The sequence below is a fragment of the Hippoglossus hippoglossus genome, chromosome 21 (assembly GCF_009819705.1).
Source record: "Hippoglossus hippoglossus isolate fHipHip1 chromosome 21, fHipHip1.pri, whole genome shotgun sequence".
Taxonomy (NCBI): Eukaryota; Metazoa; Chordata; class Actinopteri; order Pleuronectiformes; family Pleuronectidae; genus Hippoglossus; species Hippoglossus hippoglossus.
In genome coordinates, this window is record NC_047171.1 from 787,594 (window position 1) to 809,069 (window position 21,476).

Below are 21,476 nucleotides of genomic sequence, written 5' to 3' on the forward strand. Positions count from 1 at the left end.
CGTCCACTCAGCAGCGGTAGTGTGGACGCGCTGCTCGCCCTCGTATTGCTCTGTGGACGCGCTGCTCGTCCACTCAGCAGCGGTAGTGTGGACGCGCTGCTCGCCCTCGTATTGCTCTGTGGACGCGCTGCTCGCCCCCTTAGCAGCAGTAGTGTGGACGCGCTGCTCGCCCTCGTATTGCTCTGTGGACGCGCTGCTCGCCCCCTCAGCAGTGGTACTGTGGACGCGCTGCTCGCCCTCGTATTGCTCTGTGGACGCGCTGCTCGCCCCCTCAGCAGTGGTACTGTGGACGCGCTGCTCGCCCTCGTATTGCTCTGTGGACGCGCTGCTCGCCCCCTCAGCAGTGGTACTGTGGACGCGCTGCTCGCCCCCTCAGCAGTGGTACTGTGGACGCGCTGCTCGCCCTCAGCAGCGGTAAAGATGGCGGAGCTGCAGATGCTGCTGGAGGTGGAGATCCCTGCGGGGAGAACAGCTCTGCTGGACGGATTCAACAACCTGCTGACGGTCGCTGAATACTGCGAGAACAATTATGTCCAGGTACGAGCTCAGTGAGCGGGGCCGAGCCCCGGGGCATGCCGGGAAACAGCAGCGGGGGGCGGGCGGACTGATGGAATGAAGCTCCGTGAACTGATAGTAGAAGAAGAAACTAATTAAACTAATTACAACTCAATTACAATCTGTGAAGCTCATCAACTACTCAAATACTTCAATTACAAATGTAACTTTGACATCAGCTGTTCAGGTGAAACTCGTCTGTTCAAGTTGTAAAAGTTGATGATGTCAGAATGATTTCATTGATAAATGATGATAAATGAAAGAGATTCTTGTTCTTCAGTGAAACTCTTGTTCATGTGCTGTGTGACACAACAGGGAATCAAACCCGCAGCTTTTTCTGAGGCGCTTTAAGTGAAGTCGTTTATTATCAAATTTGAATAATAATTTTTCTCTCTTTCTTCACGTGTCGTCTTCCAGAAGTTTGAATCTCTTCACCAGATCTGCTTGTGCTCAAACTGCTTTCTCTCAGACATGTTGCTGCTTTCACACATTTCCTCTGAAAGAGGAGAAGCTGGGAATCTGTCCAAAGTGCAAGAGCACAGTTCGAGCACAAGCAGAGGCAGTTTGAGTGAAAGCATTAAAAACTCTGAAGGTGAAATCATAGATTTAGTTTCTTCTCTACATGAAAACCACTTCAACGCTCGGAGCAGAATGAATCCCCATGTTTTACGTGATTGACACGTGAAATGTATCAAATTAAAGTGTGAATTCAACACCTGCTGCACATAATCATGATTTTCATTGTTGATTAATCCGTCAATCATTTTCTTGATTTATACATTTTTTGTTTTGTGATAAATTTCCGTCATAGTTTAGAAAAGCAGAAATCATCTCATATGATGTTTGTATCTGTGTGTGTGTGTGTGTGTGTGTTCGAGAGATGGATATGGATTTTTATTGGCTGATGCAGAATATTTCTGATTTAATATAAATGGATTTTAAGTCTTTAAATTAAATGTTTAATTCCTCCACACCAGCGACACCCAGTGGTTGAAGACATTATGTTGTCATGTTTCCAGTAATTCTGACTCTGGAATTCCTTCATGTCGTTGAAGTTACATTTTATTTATTTTGTCCATTTAAGACGTCAGAAATCTTTCACCATTTTTGTAGATTAATGAAAAAAATAGATTAATTGATTAATTGTCTTTTGAAGCGTTTTGATTATAAAGGAAATACCTTCATGTTAACTTGAGTTTAAAATGTTGAGATCTGATTCCTGGTTAAATATTTCTCTGACTGTGTCTCTGTGTTAGAGCCCACGTTGTCTGATGTAACACCACCCACACCTCCACTGTCCGCTGTCGCTTTGTACACAAACTGAAGCTGCGTTTTACAGTCAGAGTCTTAAACTGGAAAATAAATCAGATCAAATATCTCCTCAGTTTGTATTATTTACATAAGTAAATCAAAGGAAAAGATGAACGTGATGTGAACTGAAGCAGGAAAATCAGGCGAATGTTTTCATCCATGAGTCAACATTTATTTTTCATAAAACACAACTCGAGATTTAAACCTCGAAGACACTGAGCCGTACAGAGCATGTGCAGACTCCTCCCACAGCTGCTACCAGTCATTGTCGTACTGTAACTCCGCCTCCCGCTGCTCAGTGAAAACACATGGCGCCGCTGCAGGAGGCGGGACCTGCTCCTGCGTGTGTTTAGAGTTGGAAACCATGGCGATTGGTTTCCAGCCTCCGCCTCCAGTGCCAGGAACAGCTCCTGCGGAGGCGTCTGCAGGTTTGTGATCTGAGTCCTGGCAGCTGATAACGTGTGCGAGCCGACGTCTTCAGCTCTTTCCAGCAGTGAGAGAAAAATCTTTAAAAGCTTCAAATTCACTTCCCTCGAACTAAAACTCCTCAGAATGTGCTGAGCACAAAGCTCCTGAATTCTTTGTCCGCGCTCAGAAACATTAGTTGACTCATCGACTCCGGAAGCACAAGCTCAAAAACTAAATAGTTGTGTGTCTCTTTGTTGTTTTGTGTGTATTTGTGGTGTCCCTGGAGCCGTGGCCCCCATGCTCCTGTAACGATGCCTGGGGCCAGGTCACGTTAAGCCTTTGATTAATACATGACACAAAGAAAAACGCTTTATCGGTTTCAAACAATAGAGCCGTCACTGCTCGTGTGTCCTTGACGTGGTTATTTGGATTCGTTCTAAACTTTGGTCCATTTCACCGAGTCTCTCCTCGAAGTGTTCCACCTTATTGTTCCACCATTGTTCAAATGTCTTGCTCGTTTCCTGTGGTTATCGCACTTGAACTATGAGCTACACTGCCCCCTATTATTTCCGGTGGTACTGCTGTTTCACCCACATCTATAATTTTTTATAAGATGTGAACAAAACGGGGAAATGAACGCAGAGTTTAGGAATCTAATGTTGAGCCTTTACAGTGAATCGTCACATTAGGAACTGGTGAATGTTTCTTAAACCATCGACTGATTATCAATAAATCCAGTGGTTCTGTTCTGTAAACCAGTCGGATGTAAATCTTAGGATTTGTTGTGTGGGTCTGGTCCTTGTACGGTGAATCAGCGCTGTGGTTGGACGAGTGGTTCAGTTGTATCAGGCTCTTATGAAGTGTCTCATTCTAACACACACACACACACACACACACACACACACACACACACACACACACACTGGTCTGCAGGAGACGTTCTGTTCATCAGAATTAATTCTCTCAAACATTCATTTTTAATAATTTTATTCTGCAGTTTTCTTTTATTTTACAAATTAGGAAATAGAGAAAACTATATGTTTAGATTTTACATCAGAAATAAGTATGTTTTCTTCATTGAAGTTCTATATATTTGTGTTTTTATTTATAGTTATTTAGAATAAAGTTTATGGTTAAACTGTAAAAATAAAAGATAACATCAATCACTGTTAAATAGTTTATTTAAAAATAAATAAATCATCTGATAGATTGGTATCGTATGTTTTTTAGAGGATAATATTGTCTATATATCACCATCGGCCTCATTCTGGTTCAGATGTTGCTGTTTCCACTCTAAATGTTGAGTTGGTGTTTTTATGTCTCCGCGCTGGGGACACCTAGTGGCCGGAGGCCTCGTGTCTTTCTGGTCCAATCGTCCGATTCTTGTGAACACGATATCTCAAGAAAGCTTTGAGGGAACTTCTCTAAATTTAGTGTAAATGTTAACTTGGACTCAAAGATGAACTGGTAACAATGTGGGGGTCGAAGGTCACATGAGTGTGATTCTAACACTGGGTGTGACCTGTTGTGACTTGGACTCAAAGATGAACTGATTCTATTTCAGTGGTCAGAGCTTGTGATTTGAGTTTGTTGGTCTGTTAACATTATATTTTCTAACATTATAACACATTTAAAACCAGGTCAGAGGAATCAGAGCAGAATCTGATTCATGTAGAGTTTCATATATTTAGTTTGAATTGAGAAGAAAAACAACTGTGTGTGTGTGTGTGTGTGTGTGTGTGTGTGTGTGTGTGTGTGTGTGTGTGTGTGTGTGTGTGTGTGTGTGTGTGGTGTGTGTGTGTGTGTGTGTGTGGTGTGTGTGTGTGTGTGTGTCGCCCTGTCCTCAGGCCAGAGGACTCAACCCTCCAACTAGGTCACTGCTAACAGGACATCAGACGGCGGAAGAGGAGGGAGAAAGGGAGGAAGAGGAGGGAGAAAGAAGAGGAGGAGAAAGGGAGGAAGAGGAGAGAAAGGGAGGAAGAAGAGGAGGGAGGAGGAAGAGGAGGGAGCTCAGTGTCGGATGAAGGGATGAAGGTCAGGAACTGGACGAGGAGGAAGAATAGAAAAGAGATTTTGTTGAGATTCAGACGAGAGTTCAACTGGAGGCTGTTTATTTATGTGATGACAGACTGACTCGTGATTGGTTGAGCTCATATCGATGAGATCACGTCTGACTCCAGATGACGTCATCACCACAAGATGGCAGCGTTCCTATCTGACATGTTTCAGTTTCACTTCTGGAGGAAGAGGAGAAGTCGTCTTCATTTACTGTCGCTGGTGGGAATCAGTGGAACAATAACATTTCCATTAAAGCTCAAGTGGGAATCACACGAGCGTCAAACTTTCACTTCATCACAAAGTGTGTGTGTGTGTGTGTGTGTGTGTGTGTGTGTGTGTGTGTGTGTGTGTGTGTGTGTGTGTGTGTGTGTGTGTGTGTGTGTGTGTGTGTGTGTGTGTGTGTGTAACAGAGAGACACACATGGATGTCAGTGTGTTTCTTGTCAACCTCGGGCATGAATGAGTTTGCTCTGACCTACATCATGCCTCAGCACTCACACACACACACACACACAAACACACACACACACACAAACGTTTCTATGATTTGTGTTGTAAAGTCACATTCAGCATTTTACCAGGAGAGCGGCAGCGTGTGTGTGTGTGTGTGTTTGCATAAGTGCACACGTTGGTTTGCATTAATCTGTGTGTAATCACGTGTGTGTTCAGCTGTGTTCCTGCATGTGTTCTACACGAGGACATGAAACAGAGGAGGCGACTCATTGACGTGTGTTTACTCATTAATGTCCTGTACTGAAACTGAATTATAAACATATCTGAGGTTTGTGCATTTTTGGTTTTTGAGAAGAATTTAAAAGAATGTTCTAAATATGAGGTTTTTTATTTTCGATCATGTGAACAACTGCAGATGTTTGGACTCTATCAGTGTGTGTCTGAAGGTCAGAGGTCACCCATCAGAGATCTGTGGTGTACAAAGTCATTTAGTGATAAACGTCTGTGCGGAGGGACGGCGTTCTCCAAGATGGACGGAATGTGTGAGATTCAAAACATGGCAGTAAACCATAGAACGGTGATCTGGTTCCAGAGAAACATGACGTCCCTCCTGTCTCCTCAGTTTGTTGTAACGCTGTGAATCTACATCCTGACTCGTCTCTTCTTCAGTCCACAGACAAGCAGCGAGCGCTGGAGGAGACCAAGAGCTACACCACTCAGTCTCTGGCCAGCGTCGCCTACCTCATCAACACGCTGGCCAACAACGTGCTGCAGATGCTGGACATCCAGGCCTCACAGCTCCGCTGCATGGAGAGCTCCGTCAACCACATCTCACAGGTCGGAGCAGACAAACACCGGTTCAGAGGATTTATTGTGTTGTATGGTTTGTATTGTGTTATTGTATAAGTTGTATTTCTTTAAAACCCTGTGTGTACCTGCTGTTTAGGTGAAAAAGAGGTTTACCATAAGATGAAAGTGCTTCACAGACTAAAACACAAAATACCTGCTGTCGTTATGAATTTAAACAAGTAACTGCCAGACAATGGATAAAATAAAAGCAATAAAACAAACGTCTGGTTAAAAGTCATTTTATAAAAATGTGTTTTAACAGAAAATCCTTCGTTAGTCCCACTTGGGGGAAGTAAATCCTGAGTGATATTTGGTGCAGGTGGTCGATGAGGATCATGGGAAATGTGGTTTCTCCTGCAGCGTTTATCTAAATCCATCACTACTCTGATCCAGGACTTCACATTCTGTCCCTGAGGAAGTCCACAGGATTCAGTTTACGTGTTTTGTAGATAAATAAAACCTGTAATATCAGCAACACTCTGCACCCACACACCTCACAGCTCCAAGACAAACTCACATCCTGCTCACTGAGCCGGCTCCGGGCCCTCGTGGTGACGAGGCTCTGCCTGCAGGAGAAGAAGAAGAATCCTCAGCATGTGGTGTCACAGTGAGAAGTTCAGGGTCCGTCCTCAGACCCCGAAGAATCAGTATCATCAGGACACAGCTTCGAGAATGTTCCTGCTCATAAGAGCAGCTCTCAGCAACACACCCACACACTCACTCACACACACACACACACACACACTCACACTCACACACATCTGCTGTGTAGGCGAGTGTTTCATGCAGCGAAGCTTCTGCTCAGACTCAATAATCCACTCTTCATTTCACAGAGCACTGATCAGCAGGAAGAGGAAATCGTGTGTGTGTGTGTGTGTGTGTGTGTGTGTGTGTGTGTGTGTGTGTGTGTGTGTGTGTGTGTGTGTGTGTGTGTGTGTGTGTGTGTGTGTGTGTGTGTGTGTGTGTGTGTGTGTGTGTGTGTGTGTGTGTGTGTGTGTGTGTGGAGAAATGAAGCCATAACATCTCAGATGCGAACGCTGCCATCTTGTGGTGACATCGTTTATATTCAGTCTGAGAAGCAGCGATCGTGGAGTGTAGCTGAGATATCGAGTCCCCGCCCATACATGCTCTCAACCAATCAGGAGCCAGTCTCAGCTGACCATGACGTTGCAGCCCGTTTCTTATCTCGCTGATGTTCATGTTTCTGATCCGTTTGATGATTGACAGCTGAGACTGGCTCCTGATTGGTTCTTATCAGTCACAGGACTCGACTTCCTGCATTGAATTCACTCTCTCGTTTATCTTCTCAGACCGTTGACATTCACAAAGAAAAGGTGGCGAGGCGGGAGATCGGCATCTTGACCACCAACAAGAACACGTGCCGCTCGCATAAAATAGTTGCTCAGTCCAATCCCGAGAGGCCGGTGCGCTACATCAGGAAGCCCATCGACTACGGCGTCCTGGACGACATCGGACACGGAGTCAAGGTGAAGGAGTCCCATGTGATTGTTGTTGAGTTGAACATGGTCAGTGTTGGTCTGTGGTTATTTCAGTGACACTCACCGTCCTCTTTTCTTCCTCTGCTTTCATTGACTTGTTAGTGGTTGTTGAGGTTCAAGGTAAGGACACACAACACGACACACACATGTACGAGGCATGTTAGTGAAGGACACACAACACGACACACACATGTACGAGGCATGTTAGTGAAGGACACACAACACGACACACACATGTACGAGGCATGTTAGTGAAGGACACACAACACGACACACATGTACGAGGCATGTTAGTGAAGGACACACAACACGACACACACATGTACGAGGCATGTTAGTGAAGGACACAACACGACACACATGTACGAGGCATGTTAGTGAAGGACACACAACACGACACACACGTACGAGGCATGTTAGTGAAGGACACAACACGACACACATGTACGAGGCATGTTAGTGAAGGACACAACACGACACACACATGTACGAGGCATGTTAGTGAAGGACACACAACACGACACACACATGTACAAGGCATGTTAGTGAAGGACACACAACACAACACACTTCGTTGTGGTTTTTCTCCTCCAGCTCCACTCTGGAAAAATAAAATAGAATTATAATTTAAAAAGCTTCGACGTTTTGAAAACAACGAGGAGACACATGATCTACCAACCAATCAGAGCAGAGTTTCATGTGTGTGTGTGTGTGTGTGTGTGTGTGCGCGCGCAGGGGAACGGCCAACAGAACATGAAATTAGGAAGTCTGTCCCGGACCACCCCCCCCTCCCAGAAACCACCCAGTCCTCCGAGGGCAGGCAGAGTCATCTTTGGGTATGTAATACACACACACACACACACACACACACACACACACACACACACACACACACACCTCTTTATTAACTATAACAAATCGAAGTCATTGTATTAAGTCCAATATATTGTTCTTCAGCTGATAAACACACAAACAACAACAACCCTTGTCGTGTTGAACACAAACAGGAAGGGAACTCTTTAATAACATCGGAGCAGCTGACTCCGACAGGTGGACTATCTACTTCCTGTTTACACCAACATGCACACGCCCACAAAATCGTCACGTGATGTGTGTTTTCAGGTGTGTTATGTCACGCTTACACAAATCCTGCAGGTGAACTTTGACCAGCGACATCACAGCCTCAACCAGTTGGTGTGGTTGACCCGACATGGCCGTCACATCCTGCTCCGCCCACATTCAGCGAGCGATGATTCTTCACCTCAGTTCACAAACGTGAGCGGAGATCAATTTAAAAATGAGAATGTGTGCAAGTAAAAACTAGACTGAGGTCAAATCGGGGAATAAAGTATGAAGCTAATGTTTAAAGCTTTGATTCGAAGGAAGTTACTGAGTCATCTTTCCTCCAGGTGTTCAAGAGCCTCCTGCTTTTATTTCTAAAACTCTGTCCCGTCAGTCTGCAGACGAGAATCTGAGAAACAGGAGGATATTTAAAAGGAGGTTTACGTCGTGTTATAATGTCGGTGATAACAGAATGTGTGTGAAGTAGCTCGTCCTCCTGTGAGTCTCCGCTCCGACCTGCTGATCGTCAAGCTGCTCGTACGAGATGAGTCATGGTTCAGATCTGCGTCTCTGCCAAAGGCTCGAGATCCCAGAGACGGAAATGTCATAAGAAGAGAGAGTGTTGAAGTGTGAGAGAACAGAAGCAGCTCAGCAGTTTGTAGGAAGCTGAAGCTGGTCGGCAGGACGAGCGCCATCTGTCACACACACACACACACACACACACACACACACACACACACACAGCAGTGGGTCGGCGTCGTCCTTCTGTCGTCAGAAAAAAACAAACCCAGGAACTCTCATGATTTTCACTTCCTGTGTCCGAATCTTGTCCAATTGTACTTTTTGTGTTAAAATCACAGTTCAGGCTTATTAAAGGTTTTACAAATGGACGACATCACACACACACACACACAGACACACACACACACACACACACACACACACACACACACACACGTGTACGTTTAACATCCCGTCCACATGTTTTCATTCTGAATCGATCTCCGCTCACACGCATGTGAATCGAGGTGAACGTCGCCTGCTGAGGTGATTCTGTGTTTTTCCTCCGATATGAATCCGACTCTTTGCTTCTTCGTCTCCGCTCTGGTCGGATTCTGCTTCGTGACGCCGGAGGAGTTTGACGTCTCTAAAAATAAACTCTGACCTTTAAAATATGACCAGAGCAGATTTCTGTGTTTCTCGTCGGCTCGGCTCATTTTTAATGTGGAAACCACGAACAGTTGTCAAGATGTTTATGTTTCTGTGTTGTTGAAATTCAGGATCATTTGTCACATTTTGTTGAATTAAAACTAGTTTTGTGGATTCACTGCGTTGACGGTGAACAGAATATATAGTCTGCAGAATAAGAGCTGCAGCGCCCCCCAGTGGCTATTGAACCACAATAAGCTCAGATTTAACTCTAATCAAATTTTATGAAAGTGATGGACACTTTAATATTTGAGGGGTTAAATAATAATATTTCTCTTTTTTTAAGAATGAAATAATTAAAAATGTTAGAGCCCCCCCCCCTTCAGGACCCTGGAGTGACTCATCATCATCGTCTCCGTCCAGTAAACCTTGTTTTCACCATCACCTCTTGCATGTGCAGGAAGAGCTCCCCCTACAGGACCTTGGAGCCAGTGTGCCCCCCAGTGGTGCCCAACCATTATGTCTCCAGCCCCACCAGAAACAATATGGCCCCTGGGCAGCTTCCCAGTCCGGCTCGCACCGCCACCCTCAACCATCGACCCCGAACCTTCAGGTAGCCGGGGTCAACGTGGCGGCCAGAACGAACTCAGAGCTGAACTTAACAAACCAACTTCTTCTGTTTTTCACTCTCATGATGATTTTAAAGAAATTCAACACATCTGTCAGTCTGGTCTGGGACAAGAGACGTTTTCCCATCAAGGCGTCCACTCGCTCACTGGGAAGCTTCCACACATTGTCCTGCTGTTTCCTCACATGGACTCACTCTGACATGTTACACACATTTTACTAGGAGGCTGCAGGAGAAGATCCAGAACATGTCCAGAGACACTGACTCAGACATTTGTTCTCACAGACAGAACCTGGAGAACATGTCAGGAACACGTCACCTCAGAAACATGTCAGGAACACGCCAGGAACACGTCAGGAACACTTCACCTCAGAAACACGTCAGGAACACGTCACCTCAGAAACATGTCAGGAACACGTCAGGAACACGTCACCTCAGAAACACGTCAGGAACACGTCAGGAACACGTCAGGAACACGTCACCTCAGAAACACGTCAGGAACACGTCAGGAACACGTCACCTCAGAAACATGTCAGGAACACGTCAGGAACACGTCACCTCAGAAACACATCAGGAACACGTCACCTCAGAAACATGTCAGGAACACGCCAGAGCACGTCAGGAACACGTCACCTCAGAAACATGTCAGGAACACGTCACCTCAGAAACATGTCAGGAACACGTCAGGAACACGTCACCTCAGAAACATGTCAGGAACAGGTCACCTCAGAAACATGTCAGGAACACGTCAGGAACAGGTCACCTCAGAAACATGTCAGGAACACGTCAGGAACACGTCACCTCAGAAACATGTCAGGACCACGTCAGGAACATGTCAGGAACACCTCAGGAACATGTCAGGAACACGTCAGGAACACGTCACCTCAGGAACATGTCAGGACCATGTCAGGAACATGTCAGGAACATGTCAGGAACATGTCAGGAACACGTCACCTCAGAAACATGTCAGGAACATGTCAGGAACACGTCAGGACCTCAGTTCATGGAAGATTAGAAACAGTTTCCCAACTAGCCTGACGGATGTGGTGAACATGTTTGTTTTAGTTGATCTTTTCATCCGGATTCAACAGTAAATATGTTGATCTGATTAATGAAATGAGATTAATTAACTGGTTCCTTCATTCACAGGAGAAACTTTAGCACCTTTTTATATTTGAATATGAACGTATGAGGTTTCCAGTTTAGATGAAAACATTTTGAGCACATTTGCTCTTTGTTTCAAGTTCGATGAGAAGGTTGAAGTCCCTCAGTTTAATATTTCCCTGTTTAATCTCTTTATTTTATAAAGATAAACCGGCTGGTCTCAGTCTCATTTCCTGAAGCTCCAGCAGGAAACAGAGAAAGTATATTTTCCAAAATGTCAAAACTATTTCTCTAAACTCAAATAAGATTTTAATCCCATGAATTCAGACAGTAAATAAACCTTGAAGTGAAAAATAAAAAGTTGTAGGATTTTCCGTCGTCTTTCTTCTGGCTTCATTTCACGTCTGTGTGCTCCGGCTCCCTCTGCTGGTTAGTGTTTGCTCTGCGGTTGATTCAGCTGTGATGTCATTGGTGTTTTTAATGATAAAACTAAAATAATCACAATTAGTGTTTCTCTAAGTTAAACAGGAACGATGTTCAGAAAGAGAACATCACTGCTCCTCAACCACAGAGGACGCACGGTTCTAACCTGCTTCAGTGACTCTCCTCGCTCTTCATGTAGCTGAGTGGACGGGAAACAACTTCTAATCTCTTTAAATCTAATCACTGACATTTTAAATAAAAAAACATGGTATTTTATTTGGAAACAACAACAATAGACTGGTTCTTTTTCTTTTTCAGTGATGATGATGACTTTGGTTTGAGTAAATAATTCAGAAGAAGCATCTTCATATTTTAACATCTTTCTTCTACGTTATCCTCTCGTCCAATCACCAGCATGGTCACTGTCACTCTGGAGCCTTCAGCCAATCAGATTCTGTGTTTGCAGCTTTTCATTGTTTCATTGCTTCTTTGCCAATCGTCGACTCACCGATGATGTTCATGACGGCTCATTGTCGCCGCTCTGCGTTTTCTCCGCTGTCTTTGCAGGCTGTCTGTGTCTGTGTGTCTGTCTGTGTCTGTCTGTGTCTGTGTCTGGACAAGGTTCAGTCTGTAGGATTTAGTAAAGCAGAAACGTGTAGCCATGTTTATTTTCAGTCTGTGGCTCTTAACTTGTTGTATTTTGCACTTTCATCACTAGATGTCACTAAATCCTTCACACTGGACCTTTAAAGTCTAAACAATGTTTGTGTCGGATAATTTGAATATTAAGGTGTGTGTGTGTGTGTGTGTGTGTGTGTGTGTGTGTGTGTGTGTGTGTGTGTGTGTGTGTGTGTGTGTGTGTGTGTGTGTGTGTGCAGTGGCAGCAGTGGCGGCAGTCACCTCAGCAGCAGCAGTCGAAGCAGCAGCAGAGAAAACAGTGGCAGTGGCTGTGTGGGCGTTCCCATCGCCGTGCCGACGCCCTCCCCACCCTCCACCTTCCCAGGTAACACACACACACACACACACACACACACACACACACACACACAGACACACACACATCATGTATTGATCTGTAAATTGATTCATTATCTGAGGTTTATTGGTTATTGTGTGTGAGTTAGATTGTGTGTTGTTGTGTGTTACTGTGATGTGTTGAGATCCTAATAAATGAAATGATGAATTTATTTCTCATTTCTTTTTAAATTGTTTTTATGCTTTATTCTTGTTTTTTCTCTATATTTACCTTGTGTCGTAGAAAATAAATTTATTGATAATTTTATTAAATTTAAACTTCATAAACAACCGGTTGTTTGGATGTGATGTTGAAAATCTTTTTATGTTCAGTTTATTATTTCTCTCCTTGAACCTTCCGTCTTTACTTCCTGAAGTTTCTCCGACTGCTGGACCAGCTAGCTCCTCCTCCACCGCTCCTAACTCCTCCCCCTCCCCAACTCCGTCCTCCTTCTCCTCCTCCTCCTCCTCCACCACAACCCTCACACAACCCAACGCACCCCTGCAGCCAAACTCGCCTTCACAACCAGCTGACTCCCCTCCTCAGTCAAACGCACCCTCCAACACTCCCCCCATCTCTAACCCCTCGTCTGAGCTCCAGTCCGGCACTTTACCTGGAGAAGTGTCTCCTCTTCTTCCTCCTGCCCCTCCTCCTCCTCCTCCTCCTCTGTCCTCCTCCTCCTCACCTGCTGAAGGTGAGTTTCTCCAACAACACCTCCTCCGTCGTCAACCTCACAAAGTCCCGCTCTTTCCCTTCGTGTCTCCGCTCCTCCATCTTCTTCTGTTCAACCCGAGAGACGAATGAGTCGATTCTCAAAGACTTGTATTGATCAATTTTATATAAACATCTAACACCATTAACAAGAATCTCATTAAAGACTCAGTCAGAAAGTGCTAGTGTGTTCAAAGTTCACCAATGTTGACCAGCTCTGATCACTGTGACGTCCACTAGGAACGAGCCCTTGAGCCAGGCATGGGATGTACAATGGAGGAAAAGACGTGTGTTCGATCCCTGAGCCTGATGCAGTTAATGAAGTTTGTGTCACTCTTGTTTCCCTGAATACAAACTTTCAACATGTTAGCGTGACCGACCCGAGTCTCATTTAAAAATAAAATATATATTAGTTTACGTGACACAAACATTCTCAGCTCAGAAACCTGTTGTAAAGAAAATGTGTAAACAGAAAAACTCTGAACCCAGCAGCACAAACCAGTTGGTTTCTGAAAGAGTCTTAAGGTGTTGGTTCGACCTCCAGGATTCACAGTTTGCTCATGAGGATTTAAACCTCAATGAAAACTGCACCAACAGCCTCCTCATGAACCACATTGAAATTCCAGATTTGAATCTGCACCAAACCGCTCATAGATATCATCCTCTGAAGAAGTCTGTGTAGAAAATGTATCTCACAATGTTAGAAAGTCACAAAGATTGAAATGAGTTGTAATTAAAAGTGTTAACGCTGCTCTGTCTGCGCTCAGGTCCGATTGTCCCTCAGTTCTACAGCATGAACCGACCTCAGCCACGACACCAGACTGCACAGGTGGGCGGGTCGCTGCCATACCGCCGCCCCCCCTCTGTGACGGGCGAGCCAATCATAACAGAGAACCATGTCAACGGTGGTCCCTGTTACAACCAAAGCCCAGGTACGTGGGAGGAGTTTGACTACGACCTGTTGACCTGTTGTCACGTTTCTCAGAAACCTTGGTTCCTCTGTTCGCTGCCACTTTAAAAGGTGAAGCCTCATCCACACATCGATTTCAAACTAAAACCATTCGTGTTTCAGCTCCGTATTAGAAATAATCTCGTGTGAATGTGGAGGGTCAGAGTTCACTGGAGTTTAACTCCACGTGAAGCCACACTGCAGATCTGCTTCACCCACGAGGCAAATGTTTTATTCACCCCCCCGGTGGTGACGAGTCAGAGCAGGGATTTCTGTTCTCTGAGCAACGACGAGGTGGAACTGTTACTGACAGGAAGTGTTAGCGACGCTTTGTGTTCACCGCTGGTCGTCGAGTCATGTGACTGATGAGAACCAATCAGGAAGAGAACGTGTCATCGTTTACTAAAGTCTCAGTTTCTGTTCAGACTCAAACACAAACCCAGAGTTTTCAAAATAAAACGAGACCAGTTTACACAAGTCTCTGATTCAGAGTCTGGAAAACTTCATAGTTGTGTGGACACAGTTTTAAAACGTGTTATGTTGGTTGTGTTGATGAACTCAGATCTGTGTGTGTCTGCAGCCTCCCCCCCGCCTCCATCACTCCTCCAGTTCACCCCTCAGCTGCCTCTCATGGGGTTTGTTGCTCGAGTTCAGGAGTCCAGTGAGTATTGTGATGTATTAATGTCAACTATGTGAAATGTGGATGAAGACACTGACAGCAGCTGTGGGAGCACAACTGCTGCTGCTGTGTCTTCTCTTGCCTGTAGGTGGAGCAGTTACACAAAGATGACGACAGGTCTCCACTTTCTCCAGAAATTTAACTAAAATATCTCAGAGACAAACGCTGCCATCTTGTGGTGATGACGTCATTTACAGTCACGGTCTGTGCAGTGGTGATTGTGGAGCCGCGGTAACATGGTCCCGCCCATAGATGCTCTCAACCAATCAGGAGTCAGTATCATCTGTCAATCATGACGTCTCAGCCTGTTTTTATATCATCAAATAACTAAATAAATAAACATCAGTGAGATAAGAACGACCTGAAATGACAGAAACCATCTTTGACAAACATTTATTTAACGTCTACTTTGATGTTTTAGTTTTGGTGATGTCCCATCTGCTAACACGGAGGAGGAGGGTTTATATAACCTTGACCGCAGGCAGCCACCAGGGGTCTATCTAGATGACTTGTCTCAGCGTTTTGGAGCCGTCCTGTCGTCCATCTTTATTCACTATGATCCAGATCTGTGATTGGTTGATATTGACCCTCAACGTATCTGATCCACCTCCAGTTTCAGACGCCCCTCCCACTCCGGCTGCTGAGAGCCAATCGTGGCCTGAGGAGCCCCTGCTGACTCCTCAGCCAATGGAAGATGGACATGAAGAGGACTCAGCAGTGGTGGAGTACAGCGACCCGTACACTGAAGAAGACCCTCCGTGGGCCCCAAGAAACTACATGGAGAAAGGTAACGTGACTCAAACCTTCTTCACCATCACAGTCATGGGAACAGGAATCTGTGCAGCGCCACTGATCGTTTCCATTGGTCGCTCCGGGACACCTGACATTTAAACACTGCATCCATGATAATGTCAGAGAGGCCGGGCCTGAGCAGCAGTGGCGGCACATGAAGCTGGTTTAAGATCCAGAACATTTTCATTATGGATCAATCTCCTGATTATGTTTTCAATTTATCGATTTGTCGCTTTCGTCTGTAAAATGTCAGAAAATGCTAAAAAGAAAAAAAACATTTTGGTGTGTTTATTGCCCTCTAGTGGTGGCCATCTATGACTACACAGCCGACAAGGAGGACGAGCTATCGTTCCAGGAAGGAGGGATCATCTACGTGATCAAGAAGAACGAGGACGGGTGGTTCGAAGGGGTGATGAACTCGACCACCGGCCTCTTCCCCGGAAACTACGTGGAGTCCATCATGCACTACGCGGACTGAGGAGAGAGAAGAAGAGCGTCTGTCGTCCTGTTCAGTCCTGAAGAGAATTATAATTTTTGTTTTGGCTCCTTTTGATCCACAATCACAAGCTGATGGAAGTTTGTGAAAAGAAAAGTCATATTTTATTGTGAGTCTACGTCAGAATCCGTTTCCAGCTCCTGTGAGTGACGCTGAACGCGTTCCGCTACGTCCACGTCTCCACAGAGGATGTTCGCACTAATCTGACCTGCAGTCGTCTGGTTAGAAACAGAGAAGCATCAACTTAATGTTGTTAGAAGTTGAGTTTTTAAATAGAGTTTTATTGTGATCACAAGAAGTTCATTCAGAGATGGTGTCGCACCAAATTTATTTTCTTGAAATCACTAAATAATTTTCTTTAAGCAGCTACGTCTGTTTTTGCAATCAGTACATATCTAACGTAAGCATTAGAAGCTGTTTATTAGAAATTCAGTATCAAACGTTCTGTCTCTTCTCCGCTTCTATCACTTCTTTACTTCTTCTGAGGTTAGCATGCTAACCAGCTAGCCTCGGCCCGTCGTTGTCTGCTTTGTCTAGTCCCTGAGTTTAAAACACCGATTGAGAGGAAGCTATGCAAAGGACACGTTTGCACTAAACACTGAAACCGAACATTTCTGTTTGGCTCAAAACACTTTGAATTTCCCACTTCTGGCCTTTTCTTGTTTTTGGTGTAATTGGACCAGTTTCCTGTTGAGCCGTAGCAGAGCTTGGGTCTCATTTATAACCGATGCATACGCACAAAATGGGGCCTGAAACGTACGTACGCCACATCTCACGCAAATGTTGGGATTTATAAAAACAAACTTGACGGGAAAATTTGCGTATTTCCAAACAAACTCTGACCCATGCGTACGAACATTTTGGAGACGGGAAAGTGGTGTTCAGGTGTGTGTGCGCACGGTTTTATAAATCGGAATTTTCTTTTGCATACGCCATTTCCGGCTTTTGTGCGCACGTACACTTTTAGTATGAATCCCACGCACTGTTTTATAAATGAGACCCCTGGAGTTTCTGCTGCAGCTTCTTCATTTCAGGATTTAAAAGCTGCTGCCACACGGATACATCACGCCAACACTACACCGACACGCCACACGGATACATCACGCCAACACTACACCGACACGCCACACGGATACATCACGCCAACACTACACCGACACGCCACACGGATACATCACGCAAACACTACACCGACACGCCACACGGATACATCACGCCAACACTACACCGACACGCCACACGGATACATCACGCCAACACTACACCGACACGCCACACGGATACATCACGCCAACACTACACCGACACGCCCACGGATACATCACGCCAACACTACACCGACACGCCACACGGATACATCACGCCACACTACACCGACACGCCACACGGATACATCACGCCAACACTACACCGACACGCCACACGGATACATCACGCCAACACTACACCGACACGCCACACGGATACATCACGCCAACACTACACCGACACGCCACACGGATACATCACGCAAATACTACACCGACACGCCACACGGATACATCACGCCAACACTACACCGACACGCCACACGGATACATCACGCCAACACTACACCGACACGCCACACGGATACATCACGCCAACACTACACCGACACGCCACACGGATACATCACGCCAACACTACACCGACACGCCACACGGATACATCACGCCAACACTACACCGACACGCCACACGGATACATCACGCCAACACTACACCGACACGCCACACGGATACATCACGCCAACACTGAACAAACTACGCTTGTTTTGTGCAGTAAAAAGTTAAAGGCTGGGACACATCAAACTTCAGTTCCCTAGTTTTCACCTGGGAAAACGTTGTGTGAAACAAAGCGGATGTTCCTCCTTCATTTTCTAATTCCTAATTTGAAATCATTCACCTCATGTTAACAATCAGGAAGACAACTCAACAGCGTCAGTGTGAGTGAACAGTTATAAACTCTGGTTGGTTTGACCCACTGGCCTCCTCCTCTACATCCTTGTGGATGGAAACCTTGCTAGTCGGCTGCTAGTTAGTTCACGAACGTGGGGAAATGCAAACTTAACAACAATAATGTGACTCGACACTGACAAGTATGGGGCAACTATTATATTAAGTGTGTGTGTGTCCTCAACATTCAAAATAACAGTATTTACTGTGGGAAATGTTCACTAAGCTCTCTGCAGCACTTTGTTGGTCACATGACAGGGCGGGACACCAAAAACACTTCCTGCAACGACTATAAAACTTATATTAGCGATGAAAACAAGAACAGCTTGATGACATAATAGAATAAACAATATGCACCGCAGGTTATGACATAAACGGCTCAATTAACAAAGAAAATAATATAATCGCACAGCAGCGTTTTCCCACTAAACCTCCGCTCAGCAGTGTGAGGGGAGGAGCTACTGCAGGTGCAAAGTGCAGTAAGGTCATTTCCACAGGAAACATGAATAAATAATACATAATATAACGGTACATTTAAATAAATAATTGAGATAAAAAGCCAGAATAGCGGCGGGGTTTTCAATAATAAAAGCCCCCAGATGGTTATAGGACCAGGAAGCTTGAATATGTACGACACAAACTTATTGCATGCCACAAAAATAAAAACTGCCACATAGAATGAAATCTGTGGTTTAGGTCTATTCACACCCACACCAAGTTTCTTTTCTCACATGAGAATTGACGACACGCACACAAAAAGTTATCAATTGAGTTGATTTTATTATGTCTTTAAATATATAAATGTGTCTCAAACAGTACATGTACAATATATACAAACTGTATCTTCAGCCCTCCAACTTGAACTGGACTTTCCTGTAGGACGTGGCTGAAGTGGGTTAACTCACATCCTCATGTTGGGCTCATTTTTGGGTCCTGCCTCTGACTTGGGACCTTAAGTAGTTGGATTTCTTGTTCAGGGCCAGCTGAGCTTTGCCATCTTTAACCTGAGTCCTCAACAAACACAACTCTATGTGCAGCTCGTTGATTTCTTTAATCATAGAAACGTTGTCCTTGTTGATCCTGGTGTAGATTTTCTGATGTTCCTCAGCAGATTTAGCCAGCCTCATCCTGAGACTGTTGATGGTCCTCTCAAGGCAATCACGCTGGCGATATACCGCCCTCTGAGCATCTCTGTCTACGTTGCTTATCTCCTGCCTTTCAGTCTGCGATACGTAGCGGGCGTAGATCATCAGCACGCTGTCCTTCAGTTTCTTCGGCTCTTGGATGAAGTTAACACAGTTATGGAGGTCTGACTTGAGCCGCTGAAGGTGTGTCTCCAGATTTTTCATTTTCTGAATCTCATTGTGCAGCTCTGTCCCTTCTGCTTTTAGTTTGAGCCTCAGGTCGGACGTGATCAGTGTCAGAGTATTGTAGTTGTTGCCCGTTTGCCTCAGCTTCTCCTGCAGCTGTCCGATACTCTCCCTTTTCTCCTTGATCTCGTCTTGTTGAGGCTCGAACTGCTTCTTCAACTCGCTAAACTTTAAATCATGAATAAACCTCAAACCCTCCAGTTCTTGGTTCTTCTGCTTCAAGCCTAAGATGGTGCCATCCTTTTCCTGGCTGGTCTTTTCGTTCTGTTCCTTCAGGTCCTCGATCTCACTCTGCTGTGAGCGGGTCAAACCCAGCAGCTGCTGCTTCTCCTGCTTCAACGTGTACATCTCAGTGCCCTTTTCATCAAAATGCTTCTGAAAATTTGAGAACCTTTGAGTCATGATGGTCATTTCCGCCTTCAGTTTTATGTTTGTCTCTTTTTCTGTTTGCAGCTTCTTCTCAGTCATGAGTTTGATCTCGTGGATCTTCTTCACCTCGTCTTCCTCTGCATGCTTCATGATCTCTTTAAAGTCATGGCTCTGCTGCTCTGCTTCCTCCAGACACTGAGCCAGCTGCTGAGTCTTCTCCTGCAGCGTGGCCTCTAATGACTGTATCAGCTTCTCCAGGGTTTGAATTTTGTCATCTGTGGACTCAAGCTGCATCTCGTTTTCATCCTGCATTCCCTGACACTGATGCTGAGCGGTGCACACAGTCTGAGCTTCAGTCGTTTGAGCAGCAGTCAACGGTTTCTGTGCCCGAGGAAGCTGCTCATTGGCGTCTCTCAGGTTATCCAACTCTCTTTTCTTCCCCAGACGCCGGGTCTGCATCTTCTTAATCTCGGCTGAAAGATACTTATTCTGGTGTGATAGAAACATCTTGTCTTCAGTCTCAGTCTCCAGCCGGGTCGTGAGCTCTCTGACCTTCTTATCCTGACAGCCGAGAGCTTTTTTTATTTGCCGGAGCTCAGCTTTCAACTCCTCCATGTTAACATTATGCCCATTTGTCTTCTTGAGCACCATCGTTGATCACTATCGCTATCGGTCTGTCTTTCTGAGAACTGCTGAGCTGCTGAATCTTCCTGTTTGATTTAATGGACGGTGGCAACTAAAGTCAAGGTGAAGTAACCCTACAACCTTTGATCATTTTAAAGCACCCTTAAGGTTACTTTGCTTTGGAGATGTCTTTGATGAAGCCTGTGATTTCTCACTTTGTTGTGACTGGTTACTACCTTTGATCTTCTGAGCAGGGGACAGCCCCCCCGGAGCACCTCAGGGCTAAGTGCCATGCTCAGTGGCAAAATGACAACAGCCAAAGGGATTGAACTCACAACCTTACTGTATTCCATTTGGAAGCCCAGATACCAAACCACTAGACCACCACCTAGTTAACCCTTAACTTCCTGTTACATCACAGGTCAAGAACATACACACAGTGTAAAAGCTGTAATTTTACATTCAAACATAAAAGGGATTCGTCCTATATTCAAAATAAATCATTAGAATACAGTAACATCAAACAGCAAAGTCTATAGTCCAATGTAAGAGTTGTACTAAAGTGTGTATTTATAAGAAAGTTTTAGATGAATTATAAACACACAACCCCCCATTACACACTGATGTGATGCCCGTCCTTGAAAACAAACAGAAATCAAAGAGTTAATGGATGAACGTGTGGCAAAGTGCAGTACTGCAGCTGAAGAAAACAAACGCACTGACGTACCCACGTGTCTGGGTGGATGCTGATTGGTCGTCAGCTCTGCAGCACAGAACCATCTCGAGCTTCGTGTTGGATTGTTTTTATAAATGAAGTTTTTTCTGTTGTCCAAGCTGTGAAATGTGTTGTGTGAATGAAACCAAAGTAAAAATAATAATAGTTCAGTCAGAATGTTTTGCCATCGTGGTGAAACTCAAACATTAACACATCACTGGTGTTAAAGCTGATTCACATCGCGCTGCCTCCCTCAGTGACCTACTGATTAAAAAACCAACA

General features: G+C 45.0%; 2 protein-coding genes across 3 annotated transcripts; one reads left to right on the forward strand and one right to left on the reverse strand.

Moving 5' to 3' along the window:
- Positions 1 to 334: 334 nt before the first annotated feature.
- Positions 335 to 16,619, forward strand: LOC117754442 (abl interactor 2-like). Of its 2 annotated transcripts, XM_034573302.1 has the most exons (12): positions 336 to 537; positions 5,454 to 5,621; positions 6,944 to 7,120; positions 7,235 to 7,252; positions 7,868 to 7,968; positions 9,804 to 9,956; positions 12,377 to 12,501; positions 12,890 to 13,207; positions 13,992 to 14,156; positions 14,754 to 14,834; positions 15,466 to 15,639; positions 15,947 to 16,619. In XM_034573302.1, the coding sequence occupies exons 1-12, from the start codon at positions 421 to 423 to the stop codon at positions 16,120 to 16,122; spliced, it is 1,773 nt and encodes a 590-aa protein (XP_034429193.1). In that variant the 5' UTR covers positions 336 to 420; the 3' UTR covers positions 16,123 to 16,619. The 2 variants fall into 2 exon arrangements, with proteins under 2 accessions (XP_034429194.1, XP_034429193.1); XM_034573303.1 differs by lacking the exon at positions 7,235 to 7,252 and having other exon boundaries at positions 335 to 537.
- A 2,316-nt stretch (positions 16,620 to 18,935) lies between these two features.
- Positions 18,936 to 20,943, reverse strand: LOC117754446 (cilia- and flagella-associated protein 57-like). Its single transcript, XM_034573308.1, has one exon. It carries the CDS (start codon positions 20,504 to 20,506, stop codon positions 19,037 to 19,039), a length of 1,470 nt encoding a protein of 489 aa, XP_034429199.1. The 5' UTR covers positions 20,507 to 20,943; the 3' UTR covers positions 18,936 to 19,036.
- Positions 20,944 to 21,476: the final 533 nt, after the last annotated feature.

Coding starts and splice junctions, on each gene's coding strand:
- LOC117754446 (XM_034573308.1), bottom strand. CDS start 20,506: ATGGTGCTCAAGAAGACAAATGGGCATAATGTTAACATGGAGGAGTTG.
- LOC117754442 (XM_034573302.1), top strand. CDS start 421: ATGGCGGAGCTGCAGATGCTGCTGGAGGTGGAGATCCCTGCGGGGAGA. Junction 7,969..9,803: donor GCAGGCAGAGTCATCTTTGG/GTATGTAATACA, acceptor TTGCATGTGCAG/GAAGAGCTCCCCCTACAGGA. Junction 15,640..15,946: donor AAGAAACTACATGGAGAAAG/GTAACGTGACTC, acceptor ATTGCCCTCTAG/TGGTGGCCATCTATGACTAC.